At 38.0% G+C, this 27,330-nt stretch overlaps 1 protein-coding gene across 1 annotated transcript in view; it reads left to right on the forward strand.

The window, feature by feature from the left end:
• The first annotated feature begins 1,109 nt into the window (after nt 1-1,109).
• LOC127632368 (kremen protein 1-like) overlaps nt 1,110-27,330 on the forward strand; it is a 92,538-nt gene continuing 66,317 nt past the window's right edge. The window contains exon 1 of the mRNA XM_052110924.1: nt 1,110-1,400. Coding sequence (XP_051966884.1) covers nt 1,325-1,400 — 76 coding nt within the window. The 5' untranslated portion in view covers nt 1,110-1,324. The remainder of the gene's footprint in view (nt 1,401-27,330) is intronic.

Genomic DNA, 27,330 nt, shown 5'->3' on the forward strand with positions numbered 1-27,330 from the left:
TATGGCTGCTGTCCTCTCTATTCTCTGCTCTGGAGACTGATGGAATAGACCCATTCACATGTTCTCCCACTAGAGAGAGACATTCTGCTGAACTAATGTTTGTTTTGTTTACTGGAATGTATGACATTGAAATGATGCCTATGTTCCAGTATGAAGCCTCATTAACCACCTAAAAAGGGTTGTCAAGCTTTATCATATTTTGGACATAGAGATCTACAATATGTTTCATCATAATATACCTAATGATGAAATAAATTACATAGGAATTATGAAACATCCACAGCCTGTTAATTTCAATTATAAATTGATTTCACTTATATACATAATTTCTTCAAAAACTGTTTTTAAATAAATAAAGATAGCAGCTCTGTTTATAAGGTTAATAGTTTCAAGGCAGATGATAAAAAAGGGTACATTTGTTTATTTAATGAAGAATCTGTCTGTCTGTCTGTCTATCTGTCTTTTCATAGAGGATAATAAAAATAGCAATTTTGCTGTTATAGATAAATGAAGAATCTGCCTGTTTGTCTATCTATATCTCACAGACCTGTCTATCTATATGTTTGTCATTCTGTCTACCTGTCTCTCTTTTCTTCATGGAGGATGATAAAAATAGCAATTTTGCTGTTAGACAAACTGACAGATTCTTAATTTATCTATCTATATCTGACAGTCCCATCTATCTCTATGTCTGTATGTCTACCTGTCTCTCTTTCTGTCTGTCTGTCTCTCTGCCTGCCTGTCTGTCTTTTCTTCATGGGGGATGATAAAATATAAATTTTGCTGTAAGATAAATGAAGAATCTATCTATCTATCTATCTATCTATCTATCTATCTATCTATCTATCTATCTATCTATCTATCTATCTATCTATCTATCTATCTATCTAAAGGAGCTTTTTTGCCATCCATCTTTCTATCCAATCTAATGACAATGTCACACATTTCTGCATATAGTGACAATACGTCTCAAAATGTAATTTTCTTAACACTGTGTGCTCTCTTCCAAACATTTACATTTCTGTCCAACCCACAGTGCGCCACAGGTATATACCCCATGCTTGGGACAGGTTGAATCCATTGCCCCGATTTCCTGTCACATGATTTGAAATAGGATCCCTACTTTTTCTGCTATCTTCTGTGTGTCTGGGGGCAGCGCTGATCTGCTTAGAAGTTAAGACGCTCTTAACGCGGACGCTCCGCAAGTTTCATTTCTTTCAACTGCTCTTGCTGCGCCATCTCCAACCTGACTGTGCTCAAATCAGTTCACCTGCGAGAAGAGAGAAGCGAAGGCGTTCAGATCTCTTGATACCACAGAAGTGCGATGGATTCTTGGAGAATCGCTGCTTTGCTCCTCGCTAGCTGCCTTACGGCGGCAACGTCTAACCAGTTCGTTACGGGTTAGTCTTACAACTTTTATGACTTGTAACTTTATGCATGTTAATGGCTGTTTTATGACTTGATTGTTGCATTATTGCACCGCATATTCCCGCATTGTTACATCGTAGCGCATCGCGATCACCGCGCAATGAGACATTCGCGAGATGAGCATCGATCTTGCCGTGCGTTCGGTCATATTTCCTGTCCCGTCTTGTTTAAATTTTGTATTGTTTATTGATCACCCAATCCATTTGCACTAAATAATTGCAAGAAGAAAAAAAAAATCTAATAGCTGATTTTAAGCTTCTCTGCAGTTTTGTGATTCCAAAATCATTACGCGTTGTTTCCCACATCGCCGTATTATGACTAACAATTTTACAGGACAGGTAGGCTACATATTACTTTACAAAAATGTCATAGGCGTTTTAATTTACTTGTTTATTTGATAGTGGTGCTTGGTTAATATCACTACTTCATTTGTCCTTTTTTTTTTTTTAATAACAGTAACTCCAACTTTGTAGGCTATTTTGGCGGAAACTATTGTAATTATTTGTAAACGATCGCTTACGGTCTTCCTTTACTAATGATATCGCTTTTGCAACTTTGATATAACACAAAAAAGCTCTAGCTACCTCTTTTTGACAGTTTTACTCTCCCATTGATGCTCAATATTTGGATGTTTTTTTTTTTTTTCCTCTAAAACAATAAGTAGGCCTACTTCATCTTGTTCTTTATGGGCAACTCTTGTTCTGTTCAACAGATACACGCAAGTAGAAAGCTAAACAATAGATAATGTTCATGCAGAAACCAAAAATCAGGTAACGTTTTACATGCCGTATTTCACGCATCTCTGTCCCCGCTGTGAACTTGAAACCTATATGTGTCACACAGCCTATGTCTTCAGCTACACATAAGGAACAGTATTTCGTATTTAAACGAAACCCTACCCAAAGCAATGTTCACTTAATTTATTAATAACGACCGGATGACGGAAAGTTCTCCCCATCTACTACACTGCTGGCAACGCTACGCAACTATCTAGAACGCTTCAAACTGCACGCGAGCGCGACGCGTCTTTTAGAGTTCCAGATGGAATCCTGACGCCGCCACCCAGTTGACCAATTAAAGGCTTTGTTTATGCGAGTGGCGGGACGCGACGTTAATCAACGAATCATTAATCAACGAAGCTGTGCGCGCGTCGCTCGCGTTGCGTTTAATTGGAACGCTCTAATTTGTGCAAACAGTGTAAGCTGTAATTTGTGTTGTTTCAAGACTCAAAATCAAATCCCCCATGCTCTCTTTCAAATTTGTGTGTCTTAATTACTGCCTTTGAGTCAAATGAGAAGTTAAAGTATCTGGGCTATGCGTAAGCACTGCTACACTGCTTTCTGTAATAACAATGTATTTAAAGCTGCTTTCCAAGAGGATTTTTATAATAATAACTCAGGCTTTTGATTGACGTCCTGACTTTTGTGTTTTTTAACATTTGAAAACAGTTATTCTATCTATCTATCTATCTATCTATCTATCTATCTATCTATCTATCTATCTATCTATCTATCTATCTATCTATCTATCTATCTATCTGTCTGTCTGTCTGTCTGTCTGTCTGTCTGTCTGTCTGTATTCAGATTCAAGTAGCTTCTATCTATCTATCTATCTGTCTGTCTGTCTGTCTGTCTGTCTGTCTGTCTGTCTGTCTGTCTGTCTATCTGTCTGTCTGTCTGTCTGTCTGTCTGTCTGTCTGTATTCAGATTCAAGTAGCTTCTGTCTATCTATCTATCTATCTATCTATCTATCTATCTATCTATCTATCTATCTATCTATCTATCTATCTGTCTGTCTGTCTGTCTATCTGTCTATCTATCTGTCTGTCTGTCTGTCTGTATTCAGATTCAAGTAGCTTCTATCTATCTATCTATCTATCTATCTATCTATCTATCTATCTATCTATCTATCTATCTATCTATCTGTCTGTCTGTCTGTCTGTCTGTCTGTCTGTCTGTCTGTCTGTCTGTCTGTCTGTATTCATATTCAAGTAGCTTTATCTATCTATCTATCTATCTATCTGTCTGTCTGTCTGTCTGTCTGTCTGTCTGTCTGTCTGTCTGTCTGTCTTCAGATTCAAGTAGCTTTTTTCTATCTATCTATCTATCTATCTATCTATCTATCTATCTATCTATCTATCTATCTATCTATCTATCTATCTATCTATCTATCTATCTGTCTATCTATCTATCTGTCTGTCTGTCTGTCTGTCTGTATTCATATTCAAGTAGCTTTATCTATCTATCTGTCTGTCTGTCTGTCTGTCTGTCTGTCTTCAGATTCAAGTAGCTTTTTTCTATCTATCTATCTATCTATCTATCTATCTATCTATCTATCTATCTATCTATCTATCTATCTATCTATCTATCTATCTATCTATCTATCTATCTATCTATCTATCTATCTATATTCAGATTCAAGTATTCACCATATCTATCCAATCTGTCTGTGTCTGTTTTTCTGTGTCTGACTGTATATAAATTTTTCCATCTATCTACTCTAGATCAAGCAAGAGTTTTCCACTAAATATTACACCCGTTACCCCATATTTATTAATATTTCCGCTCGCAGGATATGTTGAATTGCATGTAATGTAAGTGTACTGTATGTTGCTCTATTGATACCAGCTGTTTTTTTTTATAGAATAAATACACTTAATAGCTTACAAAAAGCTACAAAAATCATTTGTAAGACCATCTACATCTCTTGCTCTCTCATTCTCAACTTAAGTTATATTTTTCTGCAAATCTGTTATTGATATCTGATGAGTGAAAAGGCATTTGTTGATCTTGTTTGTGTCTGATGAGACGTTTGAATTGAATTGTGTGAATGATGAAACGTGCAGACTCATTTTGCAGGATGAACGACTGACAGAGATGTTTGAGAGAGAGCACGCATGGCATCTCTGATTTTTCATTAACTGTGAGAAAAGTATAATTATTGCTGTCCTCACAAAGGGTGACTTATTTATTTCTTGGTGACATTAACTTTTATTTTTACTCATAATGCTTCTCCTCCTTTTGCTTTTAAACATGTTGAAAGGAAAGGACATCCCCTTAAAACAATCATATAAACTGGGTTTGGGTTTAGTTGATAGAGTTGGTATACTAAGTTAGCTGGAATGTTGTTGCCAAGTGGTTGCCAGACAGCGCTAGAAGGACCCGTTTATGGTGTCATTTTCATGTCTGTTGAAGATTCCATTACAGATGGCAAGACAGATGTGTTATTATTTTCTCCCCACATTTTGCAGTTACGTGTGGACTTGGTGAAACTTGTTTTGCTGTGTTTTTCTATCAAAACAGAATGTGCTGATTGTAAAAATGAATGGAATGGTTATGGCTAAAGGGCAAACCGAAGACTTCAAAGCGTCAGTAATTTTGCTTAAGTTATTAAATCCATATCAAGCCTCGCCTGTCATGACAGTTTAGTTTTTCATCTTTTTTAAAAGGCGAAGCAAGCACCATGTGGCTTATAGGTCCTGAATAATCGCAAGAAAATGAATGCGAAGTTATCCAAATGAGATCTCTGATCATAATCAGCACTTAATGTATAAAGTAATTTTTTGTTCCTGAGTGTGTGTGATCGCTTACATCAGCATTTATTGTATTCTACAGAGAATTAAATGATCTTTTGCCACAGTTCAATAATTATCTTGGATTCCCATCTATTTTGAAGATGCTGATGAATTGCCTGGGATTTTCAGAATGCAACATCTCAGATGTTTCCTAATTTCCTTGGTTTGGCTGTTATGTTTCTTGGCAAAGATCTAGTATCGTTTGACATCCAAAAAATTGGTTTATATTTCATAGATGTTTTTACATATTATATTCCTGCACCATGCATCATTGTATTAGATGATGGAGAATTCTGATGCCCTGAAAGTGTTAAGGTTAATTTGTTGCCAGATTGCCCCAGAGTCTGTTTGACATACCAGAGCTTCATCAGTTCTGGAATCAATTGCCCCCTTTTCACCTGCTATTCATTGGTTTGCCATTGCTGGCTACCTCTTCTACTCTGTCTTTATTCGCCTTAATGTCTTTGTATCTCTCTCTTTTCTCCTCCTTTTTTCCTCACCAGTGAGTTTTGGAGAGCAGCGCCTGCACTTTGTCATGTGTGTCTTCACTCAAAGCGTCTCTGACAGTGAAGTATGGACCGGGAGGGAAACAGTAGCCAGGTGGTCGGAAATGTGGGGAAGGGAAGCATTTTTAGTACCTTTCTCTATCCCCTTTACATCTTCCTCTTTTTTACTTGTTCTCAATGTAGCACATACTTGTTTGCAAAGTACTGGACTGAGTTCATTCTGTACAGAGTTTATGACTGTACAGTGTCTATTTTTCTTTAGACTTTATATAGATATCATTTATTTTTTGGAGGTATTACAGTTTATTTTGCCCTTTTGATTATCCTTGTACCGTTCAGCTGCAAAAATGCTGCTGAGAGCATTTTGAAACTTTGACCAGTTTGTCTTGTGAAACACGCTTGTCTTGGCATGTTTACATTAATGTTTGTGTGTGTGTGTAAGCCTGTGTGAATGCATGTATAGTTCTGTACACCAGCCTCAAAAGTTACTTTTTCATCCTAGAGGAAAATGTTATTGCTGAAACCTGGTCTCATAGAAACACGGTACCATACATACATTTTTGCAAAATGATTTTTATGTGGCCGGTTATACATATTGAATCAGTTTCCTGGTGAAATGAACACCAGAGGTGCTAAAACAACAATTACTTTTATTCCCTTTAACATAAATTATGCACATTATCAGTTTTATTAGGACTAACTTTTCTGCCCATTCCACACACAATGCTATCTTATGGCATCTAAACAATTATGACTTGTAAGGCAATGCGGTTTAATGTTCAAATTACATAACCAACTACATTTAGAAGCTTGTTCAAGTGTGATCATGTTGAGCATTAGCTCAACTGATAGCGCCTTGTTCTTGCGATGCAAAGGACTACAAGTCATCACGTCATAGACGCATCACTAAATGACATGGTTGCTTCGGTAATTGTGCTTTTCATGTAACACTTTGCTTTTATGACACTATCGGTTTGGATTGAATTTAAGGTTTAGGGTAGGGAGGTAGGTTTTGATGATTTAAAACTTGCTAGAGCTTAGCTGTAACACCCTTATTTGTTTGGGAGAAAATGTTACTGGCCTTAATCGTCACTCAGTGGACATTTCACATCGGAACTGCCGCAGTGCTTGTTATAAACAGTGCCATATCATTTTGCCAAAATGTCACTACAGATTTCATAAGATTATGCTCTTTTTTATTAGAGGTTGCTCTTTAACAGATAATAAGACTGAAATGCATTCTAAGTTATGCTTCGTTTGAATATCACTTATTTTCAGATGTTTCTATAAAAATTCCATAACCTTCTGAGACCTGATCATGACGCTGTGTGCATTTTTCATTTCCCTTTTGGATTTGTAACTAGTAGCACCTAATAAACAAGCCAAAAAAACCTGGCTCTTTTTCTAGAGCAACTAGTTTTCCTAAAAATGTATGGCAGCAAATGTGGACAGCAAAACAAAGTTGAGACATTTTAAATAATAAGTTATAAAAAGTCAGATTTAAAAAATATATATATAATTGTTTATTATGTTTCCTTGAGTGTGGGTTATTCATGCTTTCGAGATGTTCCAGACATCAGAAATTAGCATATTTAATTTTGATTCAAAGTAATTGCCAGCATCATCCAATTACTGTCAACCGTGTTAAAATAAAATTCTACATTATAAATTCAGAATCTATGGACTGATTTCCATTGTCCCATGTCTGCCAAAATTTGAGTGGTTCAAAGAACATCTGCAGCCTGAAACTGAACTTTTGATAGGAGTTTGGATTGAAAGCACTTAGCTGCATAGATAGCTATAGGATGCTCCCTTGCTCCATATTTAGTGAATGACTTAAGCTCCAGTGTGCTGTGTGTCTGCTCTGGTCTCAGAACAAAACATCTAATTTTTCAAGTCCTCTGAAAGCAAACATTTTCAGCTTTTGGATGTACACATTGATTATCAATGTGATAATGCACAGTACATGTGGGATTTCTAAGGAAAACATGCGCTAAAGAACACATTAACATTGTGTTTAGCAGTGTGGCGTGTTGTGACAAATTTAAAAAATGGCATATCGGATGAAACTAGAGACTCACAACTTTGACTCAAACAGTTTTCAATGCAAAAACGTAATTCTTACCAGATGTAGTTTTGTTGGAGTTTCAAAGACAAACTCTGCTGTGGTTAGTACCATGTTATTTGGTCAAATGACTCCGTGCTTTGAACCCTTTACTGACCATACAGTCTCCTGAACTGAGAGCAGTCGTTTAAAAAAATTGAATTATGCATTGCGTATAGTGAGGCCAAAATCCAACTTCCACGTGTAACGTAGCCAGATGGTAGGTAGCTGTGCAGTGTGTAAACCTCACTCCCCTCCTCTAGAGACACGCTAGTGACTGGCGCTTGAGGCTGTAGCCTTTAGCCTCGTCATTAGCGCGCCCGCCTCCCACACCAGAGATGCTGGTTCCAATCCCATTCGGAGCAGGTCGAGCAGAACCGGTTTCAGTGGTGCCGTGACCCGGATGGGAGTGAGGTATAGGAGGGTGAGTGTAACAGAAGCCAGCTGGTAGGTAGATGCACAGTGTGTAAACCTCACTCCCCTGGTCTCAAGAGGCACTCTAGCAACTGACACTAGAGGCTGTAGCCTTTAGCCTCCTCGTTAGTGTGCCCACCTCCCACACCAGAGATGCCGGTTCGGAGCGGGTCGAGCAGGACTGGTTTCATTGGTGCCGTGACCCGGATGGGAGTGAGGTTTAGGAGGGTGAGTGTAACAGGAGCCAGATGGTAGGTAGATGTGCAGTGTGTAAACCTCACTCCCCTGGTCTCAAGAGGCACTCTACCAACTGATACTAGAGGCTGTAGCCTTTCGTCTCCTCATTAGCGTGCCCACCTCCCACACCAGAGACGCCGGTTCGGATCGGGTCGAGCAGGACCGGTATCAGTGGTGCCGTGACCCGGATGGGAGTGAGGTTTAGGATGGTGAGTGTAACAGGAGCCAGCTGGTAGGTAGATGTGCAGTGTGTAAACCTCACTCCCTTGGGGCACTCTAGCAACTGACATTAGAGGTTGTAGCCTTTAGCCTCCTCGTTAGCGTGCCCACCTCCCACACCAGAGACGCCAGTTCAGAGCGGGTCGAGCAGGACCGGTTGCACGCGCATGCTAAGAAGCAAATGAGACATACAGTTAGAATATAAAGTGTAAAGTTAATATTGATAGTGTATCTCTCACAATTAGGCAAAAAAAAAAAAAGCATTTTATGAAAAATATTCAAGTTCATATTGACTTTGATTTTTAACTTTTTATTATTAGACAATCTGAGCATAGTTCAAATAATTGTTGAGATCTTCTCTGAAACTCTAAAGTCTATGTGAGACTACTATCTTTTTCTTGGGAGAAAATGTCTCAATGTTTCAATAAAATATCACTGCTGTCTAGGAGGAAAAGTTGAGCTTTTAAAGATATTTCATTTGTGATTTTCTCTCCTTTGAATGTTTTAAAAGTTCAAAATTCAGTGAATTGTCATTAACCCTCAGAGACCCAGTGTAGCACAATTAAAAACACAATTAACACTTAAACATGGTCAAAAAATAAATAAAAATACACAACAGGAGCTGACAATCTGAACTGTATCACAATAACAGTTTTGCTGTGGGGAAATGTATGTTGAGTGTTACTTCTTGCTAAAGCCACACAGAATTCACCCCAACTTAAAGTAATCAAGATTTCCAATTTACTGCCATTATTTTCTAAAATCACACAAAATTCACCCCCAATAAAAACATATGCTTTATTAAACAGTTTTTAAGATTGAAAAAAAAATAATTATTAAACACATAATCAATGTCAATGCTTGGGCCTTTTGAGAGTTAAAGCTGTTTTGCATCTTATCCCAGATGAGCTTGGTTATTCAAGTATTGCCATTAGCACATGAGGTTTAGTCAGCTTGTTTTCTGCTATAGAAACAGAGTCAGGGATTGATAGAGCTGACCACAAGCCCTGTGTCTGTCCAGAGGAGCAGCGTGGCCAGTATTCTGTGTCACCCTTGGTTACAGAGGCATCTTTGTGTTCCATGTTTCTCGGTGGTTGTCCTGGATTGGATCAGCTGGGTGGGTAATTACAGCCTGTTGTGTGTAAATGTGAGGATATGCTGGCAGGAAATGGGTGGAAGGATTTCTGGGAAATGTAGGGACCTAAGGAATGCCCACTGAAATGACAGGCTCTGATGTGGGTAGTTTTGTGCTAAATTAGATGAAGGACTCCCTGCTAACCACTGCTGCAGATACAGATATCTTAGGTATATGTGAGAGTGGACACATGGTTAGGTGGTTAGGTATCATAAGGGTCATTGCATTTTTACAATCAAAACTTTTTTTAAAGGAACAGTTCACTCAAAAATGAAAATTCTGTCACTATGTTAGGGTCTCATGATGTTTGGTCCATGTTATTGACGTAGTTGGCATATTTTATTTCATTGCTTTCTTAATGATTCAGTTCGATTTGAGAGTGAATAACAAACTAAATGTAATTCTGTTCATATTGCACACACTGATTGTATCACTTCAGATGTCTTGTATTATAATGCATAGGTCATATTGATTACTTATATGGTGGTTTTATTGGTTTAGGTTTTAAGTACGTCACAACAAAAAGCTCAAATATATCACATTGTCTAAAAATACAAGATCAACAGATTTAACATAAAATAAGATTTACCTTATTATTACATTTAGTAGTGTAAAGATGTAGCTTTAGATTTAAGATGGAATGTGGTTGTACACAAGATATTTATGGCGGTCATCTTGCCGCTGTCTCTGTTGTTTGATGTTAGACTCTGTGTCAAAGGTCACAGTTAAGGGATAGGAATAGTTAGGTGCTCCTATTTTGTACCTGCTGCTTGCGCCGACCTTTTCAAACATTTGTCTCCCCTACAGTGAAGACTATGAATCTTTCCTTTTAAAAGATGCTGTAATTTGCTATTGAAAAGGTAATTCACCCAAAAATTAAAATTCAGTTTTTAATTAGTGCTTTCCCTTGTGTTCATGACTTGACCACCACCTATTTTGTTAGTTTGAATCAGGGAACCCAGATCCTATTTTACATTCAAATGCAATTTGTATTTAGGGCAAAAGGCAACACTGGTCTCAAATCAGCATTCCTTTTATTTCTCAATGCACTCTGCATAGCAGTTCTGGTGTTTTGATATAGCTTTATCTGACAATGTTATTTTCTCAGAAGTATCCAAAGGTCAGTGAGAGGGGAGAGAGACAGACAGTGGGAAAGAGATTGAGATCTGCTTCTTAACCACCATCATGGTATTCAAACATGCTGTGATACCTAGTTAAAAAAATGATCCATATTTATAAACATGAATTTGGATGGTGCTTTTGTAAAGTTGGCGAGCGAGAGAATACCTCAGAGTCCTCCCATGGTCATTGTTTTTGGCTCAGCATATAACAGCCCATGCCTTCCACTCGCCAACTTCCTGTTGACCTCTGAATGATGTCCTGTAGGGTCCATTATACAGGTTAAAAGGTCAGCTATATCCTCCTGTCAGGATGGTCATCTAGTCTTCAAACAACTAAATAGGTGATGTCAACAAGTGAGTTTATCTAGATTGTTTTTCTTGTTTTTGACTTTAAGTATTATTTAGTGGTGGGGCTTTAAAGGGGATACATTTAGAGAACCAAACTTTTAGGGTTTTAGCGTAACAACAGTGTGCTGTGCTTCAGTGTGCTAACAGTAGTGACCACGTTTACATGCACTTAAGAAAATGGTTTATTCCTGGTTTTTTTTTTGTTGCAGAAAGCAGGGTTCTGAAACATCATGTAGAAGAGAATGCAGAATTCCTTACATAAGAAAAATCTGTTTAACACACCCAGGTTTGTCCCAGAAAACACGGCTTATGTGGTCATGTAAACTCATAAGCACCATTCTTACAGGTTTTTGAGGAGTGCAAATGTGCATGAACAGACCGGACAACACCATAGGATGGAGCAGGGTATGCGTGTGGAGCTGAGTGGAAGTGCAGCGACGAGTGGAGCTGCATGATTTTGCCTTGAGTTTTTCAAAGTCAGAGCATTGTTTATTTCTTCCACACCAGGAACGCTCCACTTACGCTCCATCATGAACGAAACACATGCCACTAAATATCAGCAAGAATTCACATGTTAAGCACAGAGGTAAACACCATTTACCTGACATGAGCCCGACAAGACCCATCAAACTATCGAGTTTCAGGCTGTGTTTGTGCCAGATTTTCAAATATAAGGGAGAGTCAGGGGCTGTTCACACATGTTTTGCGTGCATCTGCACTGTTTTTTTTATGCTGTAAACACGCGCTGGTCAGTCGTCTTTCATCGTTGTGCTGCATCTTGCTGTTTTTTTTCTTTCCTTCAGCGTCTCGCACCGGACTGCTGCATGATACAACAGTGTCAATGTAAAAAGAACTTCAGTTGTTATAAATGCATCTCGAGACACCTTTGTTCTATTTCCATCATTCTGCTGAGCTCTGAAGAAGTACATGTTGGAGAGCAGACTTCACGTGACTGTTACACTGAAAAACAACCTGGAATCTTGTTTAACAAAGTTTCAGTGCTTGATGAATGATAAGACTGTGTCTTTCCCCATTTGCTCTGGTATGAATACTTACATACACTATTAAACCGCAGCAGTGTAACTCCACTTTATTCACTGCTATTATGAGTAGTCTTTGACACATTTCAATTGCAATAAACATTCTTTATTCCCATGTCCTGATGACCCGACCCTCTTTCAAAAAACAATAATAACCTAATATTAAAAATGGTAACCGAGCACATCCCTATTTAATACATACTTTTAAATTATATTTTATTTGTCATGAAGCAAACACAGAACAGGGTTTCTTCTTTCATAGAGCGCAGAGGGAGCGAGGATCGGGAAACAGACAGCCCGGAGTGGAGCTGGAACGGAGAGATTATACAATGCTTTTAGCACGGCGGGGAAATTGTTACCACTCACATACTCTGGAATGGAACCCAAAAACAAGTCAACACAGCAGAAAGAATTTAACATTTCTGGGAGTACAGTGGGGAAAGCACATAGACTATACCCATTTATACACACCAATGTAAAATATTGACTGTCCCGCTTGTCCGCGATATATGCGCTCGTACATTGGGGGATTCCCAGAGTTTTACGTAAGAGGGAAACCCCAATATTGCAGCGCAATTCCGCTGTAGGTCGTGATAGAAAGTTTAGGAAAAAATCACAGCAACAACTCTGGAATATCTGGAAATAAATTGAAGCAATGGAGAATAAAATTGCGATGCCTTGTTTGTTATTAACACAAGTGTCACAGGAAAATTACATTGCTGTGGATAAAGCTGCCTTCTGACCGAGCTGCATGTATACGGGAGTAAAGAGTATGCCGCTTTTACAGTGCATGTAAACAGGAAAGCGTGTTTCTCATAATAAATCGCTTTCTCACAATAAGCCACATTCTGGTGTCCATGTAAACATAGTCAATAACAGTAACTGGTGGACTATCAGCACACTAAAATACTCCTTGAGAAGTTCCTTTTCTAAATTCATCACCTTCTAAGCACCACCACTGAAACAACCAAAATGCCTCTTTTGTAACAAATCCACCGCACTTCAACGATCATTTTCAAGAATTATCATTATTCTTGAAAATGAATATTCTTGTTATTCTTAAACATAATTTTACACTGCGTTGGTCTTTGTGTCTGGAGACCCTCTTGTTCTGTTCCATTCTGTAGCACTATGTCCAGTTACTTTTGAACACAAGAATGCGCCTATGTGACTTATCATTCAGATCAACCAACTAGTCCATTGTTTTTTTTATATGTAGTTTTGTACATCCATACTGGACCCTTCCCATCCTCCAAGTCTGCAGCTGATTGGCATCATTCATGAAACACGGGCAGAACTAATTTCTTTGTGAGTTGTAAATCCATTCTTGTGTAAACTGTCGATTTACACAGAAATTCGTTCTGCTCATATTTCATGAATGAGCCCTGATGATTTTATGTTGATATTTCAGAGGCACACATAAACATGGAACATATGTGTTTGATTACAGCTTTGATTGTTTTACTTGGTAAAGCGTTGTGAGAATATGAAAGGCTTGCACTTGTTTAATCCATACTGTCAATCGTCACCTGTCTGTGATGCAGCTGTCGGGGAATGATTGCTCAGTGCCTGCAGTGCGATAAGGCCCAGTGCTGATGTGAGCAACTCCTGACGGTCTTTGAATGAGCTGATAAAACCTGACAGGAATGATAGCTGTGTGATGATCATGAGGGAGATAGAGAGAGAAAGATGTAAGAGAGTGACGATTTATAATTGTGAAGTTTGCCATAGCCCAGTCTAATTCAATGGGGCAGTGCAGGACACCAGGGTATTAAGCTATCAATATGGGCAGTTGTACCCATGTCAGGAAGTGTACGTGGATGTGTGCTAGGTATGGATCGCCATGGTCAACTAGCCATCCAACTGCTTACTACTTGATTTTTTGTACTTTTTATATTTTTAGCTGTGGTGGTTTAATACGCATATTGTTTACGTCTTTTGGCTAAGCAGACTGACCACATTCACTTCCCATTCACTGCCTCACTGTAACCCAGATTTTTGCTTTTTGTAGTCTAAATTAATTTTTGTGGCAATCAACATTGTCACAAATTGTCAGTTGTGCTTAACTTGTATTGAACCCTTAATATTCCTTTTAATTCATACCCTGGAATGCACCATCACTAAAACCATTCACATTCAGATGGACGTCTTGGCTGCTGCATCAAGTCTTGTGCTGTTTTTTATTAGTTTCCCATCACAATTGTTCAGTTTTTCAAATGCTGTGTCATTATTTAAAAATAATTCAGCTCTCAAAACCATGTCACATTGTGCATCCTGTTCCATTTCATTGCGCTCTGTCTTACATTTTGAATGTATCCTTTATCTTACACACCTGATTCGACTAATTAGCTAATTAGTAGAGTGCTCCATGATTTGAATTGGGTGTGTCAAATAATGAAGCCATCCAAAACGTGTAGTGTTAATGGTCCTCCAGGAAAAGATTAAGTAACACTGCCCGAAGAAATGCATTGAGTTCGCCAAGGTTAACCATCTTAAAAATAGTCAGATGTTTTTTCTAGCAACCCACGACTAGTCAATTTTGAAAACAAGTAGTTTTGTACATCCCAAATGCATGCCTCTTAATTTTTTGTATGCCTCCTTATCGTTGGGACATTTTTGCAGAAATGCCATGAAGCTGATCTTGGGTGCAAATCCTGTGTAAATACATTTATACAGACTATGTGCAGCATTAAAAAGTGTGTAAACACAGACTGACCACACTGTGTGAATTCAACAACAGTAGGTCGAAAGTTTTACTTTTGAAATAAATCTGTAATTATAGAAAATCAAATCACTGCCCCAGTGGCTAAAGCTGGAAGTGTTGTTGAACATATGGGCTTGTGTGAGTTATAGTTTTCAGGTGAAATGTACACAAAGCGGTTTCAAAGGCAAGTTGTATATTTAGTTGTAAATGTTTTTATTTTTTATTTAACCTTTATTTAACCAGGAAGTCCCTTGAGACTAAAATCTCTTTTCCGAGGGAGACCTGGCCAAGACGGCACACCAGTTACAATTTAAATACAAATACAGCATACAAATACAAATAGCAAATACAAACAAACAAGCATCACACATAAAAGAAAGGAGCAGGTCACATATGGCAGTTCCATTTTTGAGTTATATGGCATTTTAACATAGCCTTAAATTCATTTAATGAGACAAGACCATGGCGCAAAGTAAGAGAAGGCTTTTTTTCCCCAGCTCAGTAAAAACCCTTGGAACCTGGTAAGAGAGCCACCTGGTGGAGTGGAGATGAAAACTGGGGGAATTCTTCTTGAGGAGATTACATAAATATGCTGGCAATTTACCCATCATGGCCTTGTATAGAAAAATATGCAAATGTAGTTGTCTACGCAGACTTGGTGACGGCCAGCCTATCAGTTCATACAGCGTACAATAATGAGTACGGGAACCAGAGTTAGTTAAAAAGCGTAGAGCACTATGATACACAGAATCTAAAAGGTGAAGAGTACTAGAGGCAGCATGCATGTAGACAACATCACCATAGACCAAAACACTTAAAAAAGTGGCTTGCAAAAGTTTTGAGCTAAAATGGAGCCTTGAGGAACACCTGATGTAATACCTGATGTAATACAGCTAACAGGATTGCATATTTTATTAACCCATTCCCAAATCCTAAATGTAAACGTCAGTGAGTTAAAATGGCAAGAACAGAAGTACACTCCTTATTGTTTGTGTGAATGTGATTACTTTACATTTTATGCATTTGGCAGACACTTTTATCCAAAGCGACTTACAGTGCACTTATTAGGGACTTACAGGGACAATCCCCCCGGAGCAACCTGGAGTTAAGTGCCTTGCTCAAGGGCCCAACAGTGGCATCTTGGTGGTGCTAGGGCTTGAACCCCCAACCTTCTGGTCAGTAACCCTGAGCCTCAACCACTGAGACACCACTGCCCCTATGCATTGCTGGGATTACTAAAGTACAGTTAGTGTTACTATAGTAAATTCAAGGGTGGTGATGTAGAATTCTGTGCCGAATTCAAATGGTTTCTGCTTCTCACGCTTTGCTTCTCACTGATTCTCGCAAAGCTGCAAGTTTAAGAGCTCGAGCTTTAAGAGCTTTGCACTTGTGCTGCTCTGTCCATTGAACCGTATCAATCTAAAGAGCCATACAGGTGCATTAGCCAAGGTTGTGCTTCCACCTGTGTATTTGATGCTGCTGAACCAGATACTTCAGATGTGTCGCTGGGACTTGTCATTAATTCGGCTGAATGGGGTTGATTTGAGTTTACATGAACGGTTAGAAGTAACATGTTGATTTCCTGTGTGATCATGTTGGTAAACAAACAGCATATTTGACACTTTGATGCAATTTTATTTATTTTTTTAGTTAAATCACAGAAATTATATATTTGGTCATTTATGAACATATAGGCCTATATAAATTTATAGTTAATATTTTTGGGAGTATATATTAAAATTCTGCTGTTATTTGGAAAAATATTTTAAGTGTATAAAAACAGACATTTTTGTAGTATTTTGAAATATACGTTTGATATTTTAGATCAGTGAAAGCCATACATGAATAATATACATATTGTATGTGTGTTTTACTTATATTGCCATATATCAGATTTCTGTATGGGGAATATACCTTAACAAAACACAACACAGTGATGAGGAGCTGATCTATTAACAAGAAGGAAGCTTTTAACCGCACTTCTCTGTAACTGTAACCAACTATAATGGACATTGAATCTAAACAAAGATATGGATCTTCAGGAGTCTTTAGGGCATTAAAGCATGTTGAAATACAGAAGCCACCCCATAAGATTAGTGCTTTCCTTCATTATTTCTCACCACTGCAGCCTAATTATCCCTCGCTCCCTGTTTCCATCAGTCCATCACTGTGTACTCCCCTTCCATGCATTTTTGCGATTTCATCTGAGGACTGTTAAGCCTGTGCAATATTCACAAGCTTCATTGCTCTTCTCTGATATTTGCATATTCCTGGAGACAGAGCTTGTCATATTCAATTGGAATTTTCTCACTCCTCTTTTGGTTTTGCTCACTGTTTCTCCCCACTTTAAGATGCTGTTAAAGTGATAGTTCACCCCAAAATTTGTCATAATTTACTCACCCTCACGTCGTTCCATACCTGTATGAATTTCTTTGTTCTATGGAACACAAAAGGTGAATCCTGGCCATTCCTTTCCATAACTAATTCATATATAATGAATAATAACATAATAAATAATAATGACTGGGGCTGTGAACCTACAAAATTACAAAAAATGTTCCATAAATGTATCATCAAATTGTTCCATACGACTCAGGTGCTTTATTCTAAGTCTCTGAAGTCATACGATAGTCATTTTGTGGTACGAGCTTGGGTAAATAATAACAGTTTTTATTTTTGGGAGTACAGCTCATTTATATTAACTGAAAGAAAAAGTCACTCAATAGTGGAGTCTTATCAAATAACAAATAATTGGTTCATAATTGAAATTGTAGTGGAATGCATTTGCATAGGAAACAACTAAGAAGTGCTCTAGGAAAAATGCATATGAAAATTGAATGAGATAATAATTGTTTTCCAAACAACTTTGTTTTGGCTAAAACAAAATCTATATCTAGTACTACTGCAGTGCTTTGATATAAAAAGCTGATCAGCTAAAACAAACAATAGTGCCACCATCCAGCCACATCTGTCGGTACGCTCAAGGCCAGTGTTGTTATCTACACTGCTGATAAAAACAAATGCTCTTCTAAAAGCAAGCGTGTATATAATGAGTCATTCCAGTACACTCTAGATTAGAGGCAGGATAAGATAAAATACTTTTGTAAATGATTCTTTGAAAGTCTTTGGAGGACTTTTTATCCTTTGTGTGGCAGTTTAATAAGGCCAATGCTTTCAGAATGCTATAATACTGCAATTTGATTCATTTGGGCTTCTCTCACTCGGGTAAAGTCAGCAGATTGTTGACAAACTCCATGGAGTTGCTAATAGGGCTGGGCAATATTGATAAAATGTAATCTATAATTTTATATATAATTTTGTATAATTCAATTTTATATGTATATTATTGTATATGAACTGTATATAGAAAATTATTGAGATTATATACACTGATGAGACAAAACATTATGACAACCTGCCTAATATGCTGTTGGTCCTCTGCATGCTGTCAAAACAGCGCCGACCCACCGATGTATGGACCCCTGAAGGTGTGCTGTAGTATCTGGCACCAAGACATTAGCAGCAGATCATTCAAGTCCTGTAAGTTGCGAGGTGGTGCCACCATAGATCGGACTTGCTGGTCCAGCACATCCCACAGATGCTCAATCGGATTGAGTTCTGGGGTATTTGTAGGCCAGGGCAACACCTTGAACTCTTCAGCATGTTCCTCAAACCATTCCCGAACAATGTGTGTAGTGTGGCAATGTGCATTATCCTGCTGAAAGAGGCCACTGCTATCAGGGAATACCATTGCCATGAAGGGGTGTACCTGGTCCGTAACGATGTTTAGGTAGGTGGCACGTGTCTTGTCGTCTTTCACAGTCCATCCTGGTGTCATCACCAGGTAAACGGCGCACACGTACACTGGTAAACGGCGTACACGTACACTGCCGTCCATATGATGTAAAAGAAAACGGGACACATCGGACCAGGCAACCTTCTTCCACTGCTCCAAGGTACAGTTCTGACACTTGCGTGCCCATTGTACAGGCTTTCGATGGTGGACAGAGGTCATTATGGGCACTCTGACTCACTACGCAGCCCCGTACGCAGCAGGGTGTGATGCACTGTGTTGTGACAAATCCCTCCCGTAACCATCATTAAAATTTAAATGATTGTTCGCCTATAATCTAATCTACCCAGACATTGACACATGGCCTTGTTGGGAGATGATCAATGTTATTCACTTCACCTGTGTCTGGTCATAATGTTTTGGCTCATCTGTGTATATGTATATGTATATATGTATATATGTATATATATATATATATATATATATATATATATATATATATATATATATATATATATATAGATAGATAGATAGATATACACACACCACAGTTGGTTCCGGTCCTCAAATCTGATTGGACGAGAGACGTTCCATGAGCACTGATGGTGTGACAGCATCAACACTCAGACGCTTCACTGTTTGGGTGTATCACTCCGCTTGTGTTTGTGCTGTTCTAAACTAAAGTGTAAGCGTAGTGCATATGTGTTAAGAGTTACTGACTTTTTTTTTTTATTACATATGTTAGCCAGCAGGTGGTGGCAAAAGAAAATTTTTATGTGTAATATGAGCCAGTTGGTGACATAAAGTGAATCCGTTAGTCGTTAATTAAACAGCGCTCTGTGAGTTTCCACATTGGATACATACTGTTTAAAATGGTGGAGGACATCGCTGTTTCTATAGTGAATGACATTTGTGCACTGCTACTCTGCAAAAACTGTAAGCATCTCTGATTGGGTGGGGCAACAGGTGATCGCACACACTCCATCTCTCTCTCTCTCTCTCTCTCTCTCTCTCTCTCTCTCTCTCTCTCTCTCACACACACACACATCCAACCATCTATCCTTGCTTATCCAATGACTTGTTAGAAACAGCACAAGCCATGATACTATTTCTGAAGTGAACATTTTGAATTACTAACAAAATATAACAAAAACAATTCTCATTATATATATATATATATATATATATATATATATATATATATATATATATATATATGTATATATATATATATATATATATATATATATAAGCAATATCACACTCACAATCGTGCGATATGGCCCTACATCAACATTGCTGTAATGACCTCGTGCCTGCGGCTGAAACACAGCAGTGCTGATGTAGGGCCATATCGCACGATTGTGAGTGCGATATTGCTTATATATATTGAGAATTGTTTTTGTTATATCTTGATTTTCATATGGAGTTGTATCCAAATAGAGTCTAGAAGTTGATGAAGTATAATAAAGTAAAACATTTTGGTAAAATAGTCTGGTCATGACAAATGCCATGCAAAAACTTCTATGAAGATTTCTGAGATATAACAAATGAATGTTGTATCGGAATTTAGAGTACTTTTTACTGTGTACTCGCAAGTTGTGAGACAAGGAAGGATCAAAGTCTAATGGCACAGTCTAGGCAACTTAATGGGCAAATAAAAAGTGCATTAAAATCATTGCCATTTTCACAATGTGGCTTATTTTTATATTGCTAGCAAAATCAATGTGAATATATTGAAAATATATATATCCTTAATGCTACGAATTGAGCAACAGCTTATAGTTGCATTTGTGTTAACTGTTCATTTTCAAAAGGAAGTCCTCTAACGTTCCCGTCTTCGTAGACCAAATCTGAACTTTTTCAAAAGAACAAGCATGTACTTATGTGGTGTTTTGTACAGCTATGATTTCAAAAGCCATGACCAATAACTAAATGGTAGGATATTGAATTGCCACGGAGAGGGACGTGACCTGTCCTGTGAACTCTCTCGCTTTTATGTGAACGTTGACTTTGGTTCTCCTCCACCAGCCAGAATGTTCTAAAGGAAGGGCAAAAAATAAAACCGTCTGGCTGTCCTTCCCCGAATCCACTTGCTCAAAAGAAGCAAATTGTCACCTTCCTTTTTCTTTTCATGATAAACTGTGACATGGAACAACAGGAAGAGCATTGTGGAGGGTCAGATATTTGTGGTTTGGATAAATCACTTTGTGTTTTGCAATTCAAACTAACTCGTAATTAAATGAGATTTAAACAGCTAGGGAACTTTCCACCGTTTTTCATTTAGTTAGATTTAACTAAATTGAACTTATAAAAGGGCCTTTAATCTTTTTTTCTATTCAGTAAAGTGGGTAGAGATTCTGCTGTATTGATTATACCCTGCTGCCCTACAAAATTATACCAACAATAAATTAGGAAAAAAAAGTCTTGTAGTCTCTGACATTTTTACACTCGGTTTTCTTTGAATCTGAGCATGGATGAGCCAAACCCATATGCCACAGGACAAATCGTCTAAGGCAGTGGTTTCCAAACTTTAAAAATTATGGCACCCCTTTATAGTGTGTTTTATTTTTTATTTTTTTTTGGCTGTGTTTGAAAAGTCAAACACTTTTCTATTTCTTGACAATGTTGCTGTTTAAAATGAACGGTAGGCCTATAAAGGACAGCAGCAGGTCTTTTAGGCTGCATTTACACATTGCACAGATTTGACCAAGAAGCACATTTGACTGATCAAATGCGCAGCTGCATTTATCACGATTCATGAGCACTCTATAAAGCACATGCAGACATACAGTACGCATGTGAGCATTTGGCAGCCGGCTGTAGTCAAACAGTGTGTGGGTATTGCTGGTCATTGACAAATAAGGTGTTCCAAGGTGTTCAAATTAGAACTCTTTAAACAATCCAGTTTAAAACACTTGTGTCATGTTCTCAGAAATGTAATCTTTGTGTCAAATTTGGTTTCAATTGGTCTCAGTTGTCATAAGGTGGAACCATCAAGTAAAAGGTTTTATAATACTTTCTTTGAACCTTGAATACATGAGAGTATAAACAACTTAATCAGTAATTTCCAAAAAGTTTTCAATCACACTTTTCAATGTAAAAGCATATATTTTTATAAATATTATACATTTTTGAGTCAAGAATATCAGGCAGTTTTCTCAGGGTTCCACCACATGGCTTGAACAAAATGTGCCTTTTCATAAAAATGTCAAAACGAATATCAGATTTTAAAACTTCACACTCAGTCTTGAGGGTCTAAAGGTGTCCGCTCTGTTTTATGGTTTTTATGGTCAACGATGGCTACCATCATTTTGTGTGAAATAAACACTAGAGGCAGTATAACAACAGCGACAAAAACTTCTGTGAGAGTGCAGATGTCTGCTTCTCCTTTCCACAATTCAGGTGATAGTAATGTGACACAAATAGTGCAGTTGCTGCTTAAGAAATCAGTCAAGCATCTCTTGTTCTGACGAGCAAGATGCCATCAATGAGCAACAACCAAAGACATCACCTACGTTTCGCTAACTGCAGTCTCATAATTTTTTTGTTGTTATTGTTGCTTTTTTCCCCCTTTCTGTGCAAAGCCTGTCTTTTATGCTCTTTTTGTTTGTGAATGGTGTGGTGGTGGCGTTGTGGGCTAAAGCACATAACTGTTAATGAGAAGGTTGCTGGTTTGATCCCCACAACATTGTGTCCTTAAGCAAGGCACTTAACTCCAGGTTGATCCAGTGGGATTGTCCCTGTAATAAGTGCAATGTAAGTCGCTTTGGATAAAAGTGTCTGCAAAATGCATAAATGTAAATGTTAATGAATTTCGGGATCATAGTTTCAGTCGGGAACGATTGTCATGTGGTTGATACATTCATTCTGTGACCAGTTCTGTAGTATGAGCTTGGGTTTAGTATATGTGCTTCTGACCATTTGTTTCTAGCATCATACTCTGTCTCTGGTGCACACATAAGCGACAATGCACTGCCAGTTTAAATTGAACTCAGATTAATTTTTAAGAAACGATTCAGAGTCGTAGGAGAAGAAATCACGATGTATTGCAGAATCAATTTGAAGGTTTTGTTGGTTTAAAACTCGATGGAGCATTAAACTTATCCTCATCTGTTTGAAGAAAATTGAACTCGTTTTTAGTGCCACACAGTGGACATTTCACCTCGGAACTGCCGTGAGGTACTTGTTTGTTAGGAACCACACAATATCATTTAGCAAAAGTTTTTCTACAGTCACATAATTTTCATGAGAACAGGCTTGATAAAATTTACAATGAAACTGAATGGTGACTTTTGCTGTGTCTCAATTTATAGCAAAAAATAATTATATTGTAATACATACCGTTACCATGATACAAAATTACTCATACCAAGATTTTGGTCATACCGCTCAACCTCACCTCAGACAATATTATGGGTTTTTCTTACTGCTTTCCAATGAGTATTAGAAACCAGCAGGTTTCAATAGCTGGTTATCTTATCTGAGTGCTGGCATAGACTCTTTTCTATGTATTAGGGATGAATGGGGTCTATTCAACAGTGGACCCGTAGAGTGCTTCCTCAGGTCCAATTCAAGCAGGTCACTCTTAGTGCCATGTAACTGGATCTCTACATTCTCAATAGATCCCTGAAACTAATCTCGTTCTCATGGAGGACACAAGGATGCCCTGGACGTTCTTTCTCACGCCTTCTGCCTCTCTTGTTCAGGCTCCACTCTTTTATTCTTCACTGTATCTCAGAGCAGGTGAACTGGTGCAGGTTTTGAGAGAAAGGAAGGACTTGTTGATGGTTGTGTATCTTGTGTTGCTGCTTTTGTTTGTTGCAGATTGTCTGCTTCTCCATTGACGAAAGGCTGATACACATTTCATATGGTGTTTCTTTAGCGAGGGGCTGTTGAGTAAGTGGACCAGAATGGAGTAACAAGAATGATATGATTATCAGGAGGTTATTTACCCAAAAACCAGGAGATAAAAAAGTGTAGTATAAACAACAATAGGAAACTGAACAATGCTTTTCTGCAAAACTTGGAAAGTAGGATCAGATGAGGAAAGATTGTGTTTAATAAGAACAACATATAGGTCTAAACTGTTCTTATTTAAAAAACAAATATACATATATATATATATATATATATATATATATATATATATATATATATATATATATAATTTAAATACATTTAAGTCATTGAAATAAAGTGCTAAAAATGTATTAGGGATGCATTCAAATAGTTTCTGTGGAATACAAACGGAGATGTAGGCAGAATGTCAGCCTCAGTCACCATTCACTCTCATTGTATGGAATAAAATGCGATGAAAGTGAATGGTGATGAAGCTATCCTCTACTTTTGTGCTCCACAGAAGAAAAAAGTAAGTCATACAGGTTTGGAACAACATAAAGGTGAGCAAATGATGATAGAATTTTCCTTTTTGGGTGAACCATCCCTTCAACTTTTTTGATAAAAGCATCTGCTTAATGAATAAATGTAAATGTAACTAATGAACCTAAAAACTGTTCTCAGAGCAGCATGTAGAAGCATTGGCCACATATGGCATACATGCACGATTCCCTCCTGAGGGAAAAGGCATGAGATTGTTGAGTTTTTTGGGTAATGCCTGGGTAATGCCTGTACCTGCAGTGTTTGGTAACCACTTATTTACATTTTACAGAGTCAATCTCACACTACACTCAGTGTAATTAGTTTTAATGAAAACACATGGCCTGGAGTGATTTTCAGACATGTTAGAAAATTAAAACAGAATAAAATGAAATGTATGTATTTGATGTTGCTAATTAGCAAGATTGAAATAGAACCCTAATCAGTTAAAAATCAGTGTCCATTATAAATGGAAGACTGTCTAATGTAAATTTTACATAAAATGTTTTGTCAACATGCATACACAAGCATACAATTACCAAAAAGCAGCTTCAACCAGTCTATACAGGTTTACTTTTCTTGGTGTGGTCAGCCATAGTCTCCCAGCCTGATCAGGCTGGCCTGTTTGCTGATTTTAGGGGGATTTTGGGTACTTGTCATCTTATCAGGCTTGGAAAACAGCTGGTGGAACTGCTAATCCACCTGAAGACCTTCTTTGCCAGTTTATGAGACCAGCTATGACCAGAAAACCATCCTAGGCTGGATTAAACAGCAGGAATAGTATTACCATGGATTTTTGGACATGGTACCATGGTAATGCCATGATATTCAATGAAGTACCTTGTGAAGTACATGACTGTAGTAATTACTCAGCACCATAGTATGAAAGTATAATGATTTTACCATCTGATACCATCACTGTAGCATGGTACCACCACAGTGTATAATGAATATAAGGGATGAGCAAAGAATTGTCACAACTCCGGTGAGTTTGTCGGTTTATCCTGTGTGTTTTGTTATTTTCTCTCCTTCATGTCACGCAGGTGCTGCCGGCATGCATGATCAGTGTTTCCATGCGAACATTGATTGCTCCCAGGGGAACGATGATCATGCCTCTAATTAGCGTGCTAGCAGCACCTGGTTCTCCACTGATTCACTCCCTACTTAAGCCCTTCATGTGTTCAGTAACTTGGCTAGATTGTTTTTATATGAAGTACTTACCTCACTCTCTCTGCCTAGTCTCACGTATTTGTTTGGTTGCCTGTCTCTGCCCATGTGTCGGGAGTGTGGGTTGCCTTCCAGTTTACTAGGATCATCAGTCTTCACAAGCACAGTTGAACACAGTTGTTAATAAATCATTTGAACTGTTCCTCTGTTCTTGGGTATCTTTGTCTCGCTCTCAGACAAGAATGTATTTAACTCAATCTCAACTAAAAAGTTGGACATACACAGCACATTACATAAACTGGCCTTTTGCATTCAGAATGAGCTGTGAACAAAACATTGAACATCAACAAGATTAAATAAATGGTTCTATAGTTTTAAAGAGTATATCAGTTTTTCAGTTTCTTTCAAGTCAAGTCAAGTGGTTTTTATTGTCGTTCAACCATATACAGTTAGTACAGTACACAGCAAAACGAGACAACGTTCCTCCAGGACTATGGTGCTACATAAAAACAACAAAGGACCAACACAGGACCACATGAGACAACACAACGAAATAAAATACCTATATAAAATACCTATATATACCTAGATAAAGTGCAAGTGCAAACATGTGCAAAGTACGGGACAGTACAACAAATTACTGACAATGAACAGGACAATAGACAGTGCAGCGCCGACCAGTACTTAGTAGTGCAAAAAGATGACAGTTTCTAAAAACGTAAACATAACATACTATGAGATAATGTTCTATGCACATAGCAGTTATTGAGGTAGCAGACAGTTATAAAGTGACTGTAATTAAAGTGCAACTCAGGACGTGTGTGTGTGTGTGTGTGTGTGTGTGTGTGTGTGTGTGTGTGTGTGTGTGTGTGTGTGTGTGTGTGTGTGTGTGTCAAACCAGTCTCTGAGTATTGAGGAGTCTGATGGCTTGGGGGAAGAAGCTGTTACACAGAATGCTTCGGTACCTCTTGCCAGACGGCAGGAGGGTAAAGAGTTTGTGTGAGGGGTGTGTGGGGTCGTCCACAATGCTGGTTGCTTTGCGGATACAGTGTTTTTTGTAAATGTCTTTGATGGAGGGAAGAGAGACCCCAATGATCTTCTCAGCTGTCCTCACTATCCTCTGCAGGGCTTTGCGGTCCGAAACGGTGCAAGTCCCAAACCAGGCAGTGATGCAGCTGCTCAGGATGCTCTCAATAGTCCCTCTATAGAATGTAACCTTATAAAAAAATCTCTTAAAAGCACAAAGAAAAATGTTGGTTCTCCATCAAAACAGACTGAATACTATTACTTAAACAAAAATAATTTATAATAATATAATCAGTTGAAGCATTGTAACTCATTTAATAGTATTTAATTATTATTTAAAATGAATCTATGCCATGCTATTCATTTCCATTTTTAAGCACAAGTGGAAGTTGCTGGTCCAGGATGAGAGATATATCTGCTTCTATGAGAGTGCAGCTGTCAGCTTCTCCTCTCCTCACCTGCACAGGTGATAGTAAAGCGGTTTAAATAGCGCAGTTGTTGCTTCAGAAATGTATCAAGAGTCCCGTATGCACTGTTCTATCTGTTTGCTCTGCGAGTACAAGATAAAACCTTTATCATCAGGTGTGCACACCGTCCTGACAAACGAGTTACCGGCAATGACAAAAGCCAATGAAATGGGGAGCATGCGAGAGTAGAGATGCCTCGCCATTATTTTCTTCTGTGTTTTCCCCCATTGTGTGCAAATCAGTGCAATTATGGGTGCAAGCTTGTCTTTCATGTGGTTTGTTGGATTCTTATCACAAATTAACTATCCCTTTGCTATGAGTGTGGGTTTATGAAATAATGTCGGGATTGTAGTTTCATTCGGGCACAAATGATCAAGTGTTTGACACAGCTGGTCTGCGAACAGTCGTGTTTGTGCACTTGACTTGCAGCTAATGTCAAATATTTTGCTGTTTTTATAAATAGTCAGTTTTGATAACCAATTCAAGCACTCCAATAAATATTTCACATTCATTTGATAGCTTGATTCATACCGCTAACACTGTCAGTGATGGGATTTTAAGTCAGTTGATAAATGCATGGATCAGTTACTTTAAGACAGGATGGCTGATTTTTTTCTCTTGTACAATGAGTTCTAATCTGCTCTAATATAACTTTTTATTTGAATAAA

This window comes from Xyrauchen texanus, chromosome 3, assembly GCF_025860055.1.
Source record: "Xyrauchen texanus isolate HMW12.3.18 chromosome 3, RBS_HiC_50CHRs, whole genome shotgun sequence".
Taxonomy (NCBI): Eukaryota; Metazoa; Chordata; class Actinopteri; order Cypriniformes; family Catostomidae; genus Xyrauchen; species Xyrauchen texanus.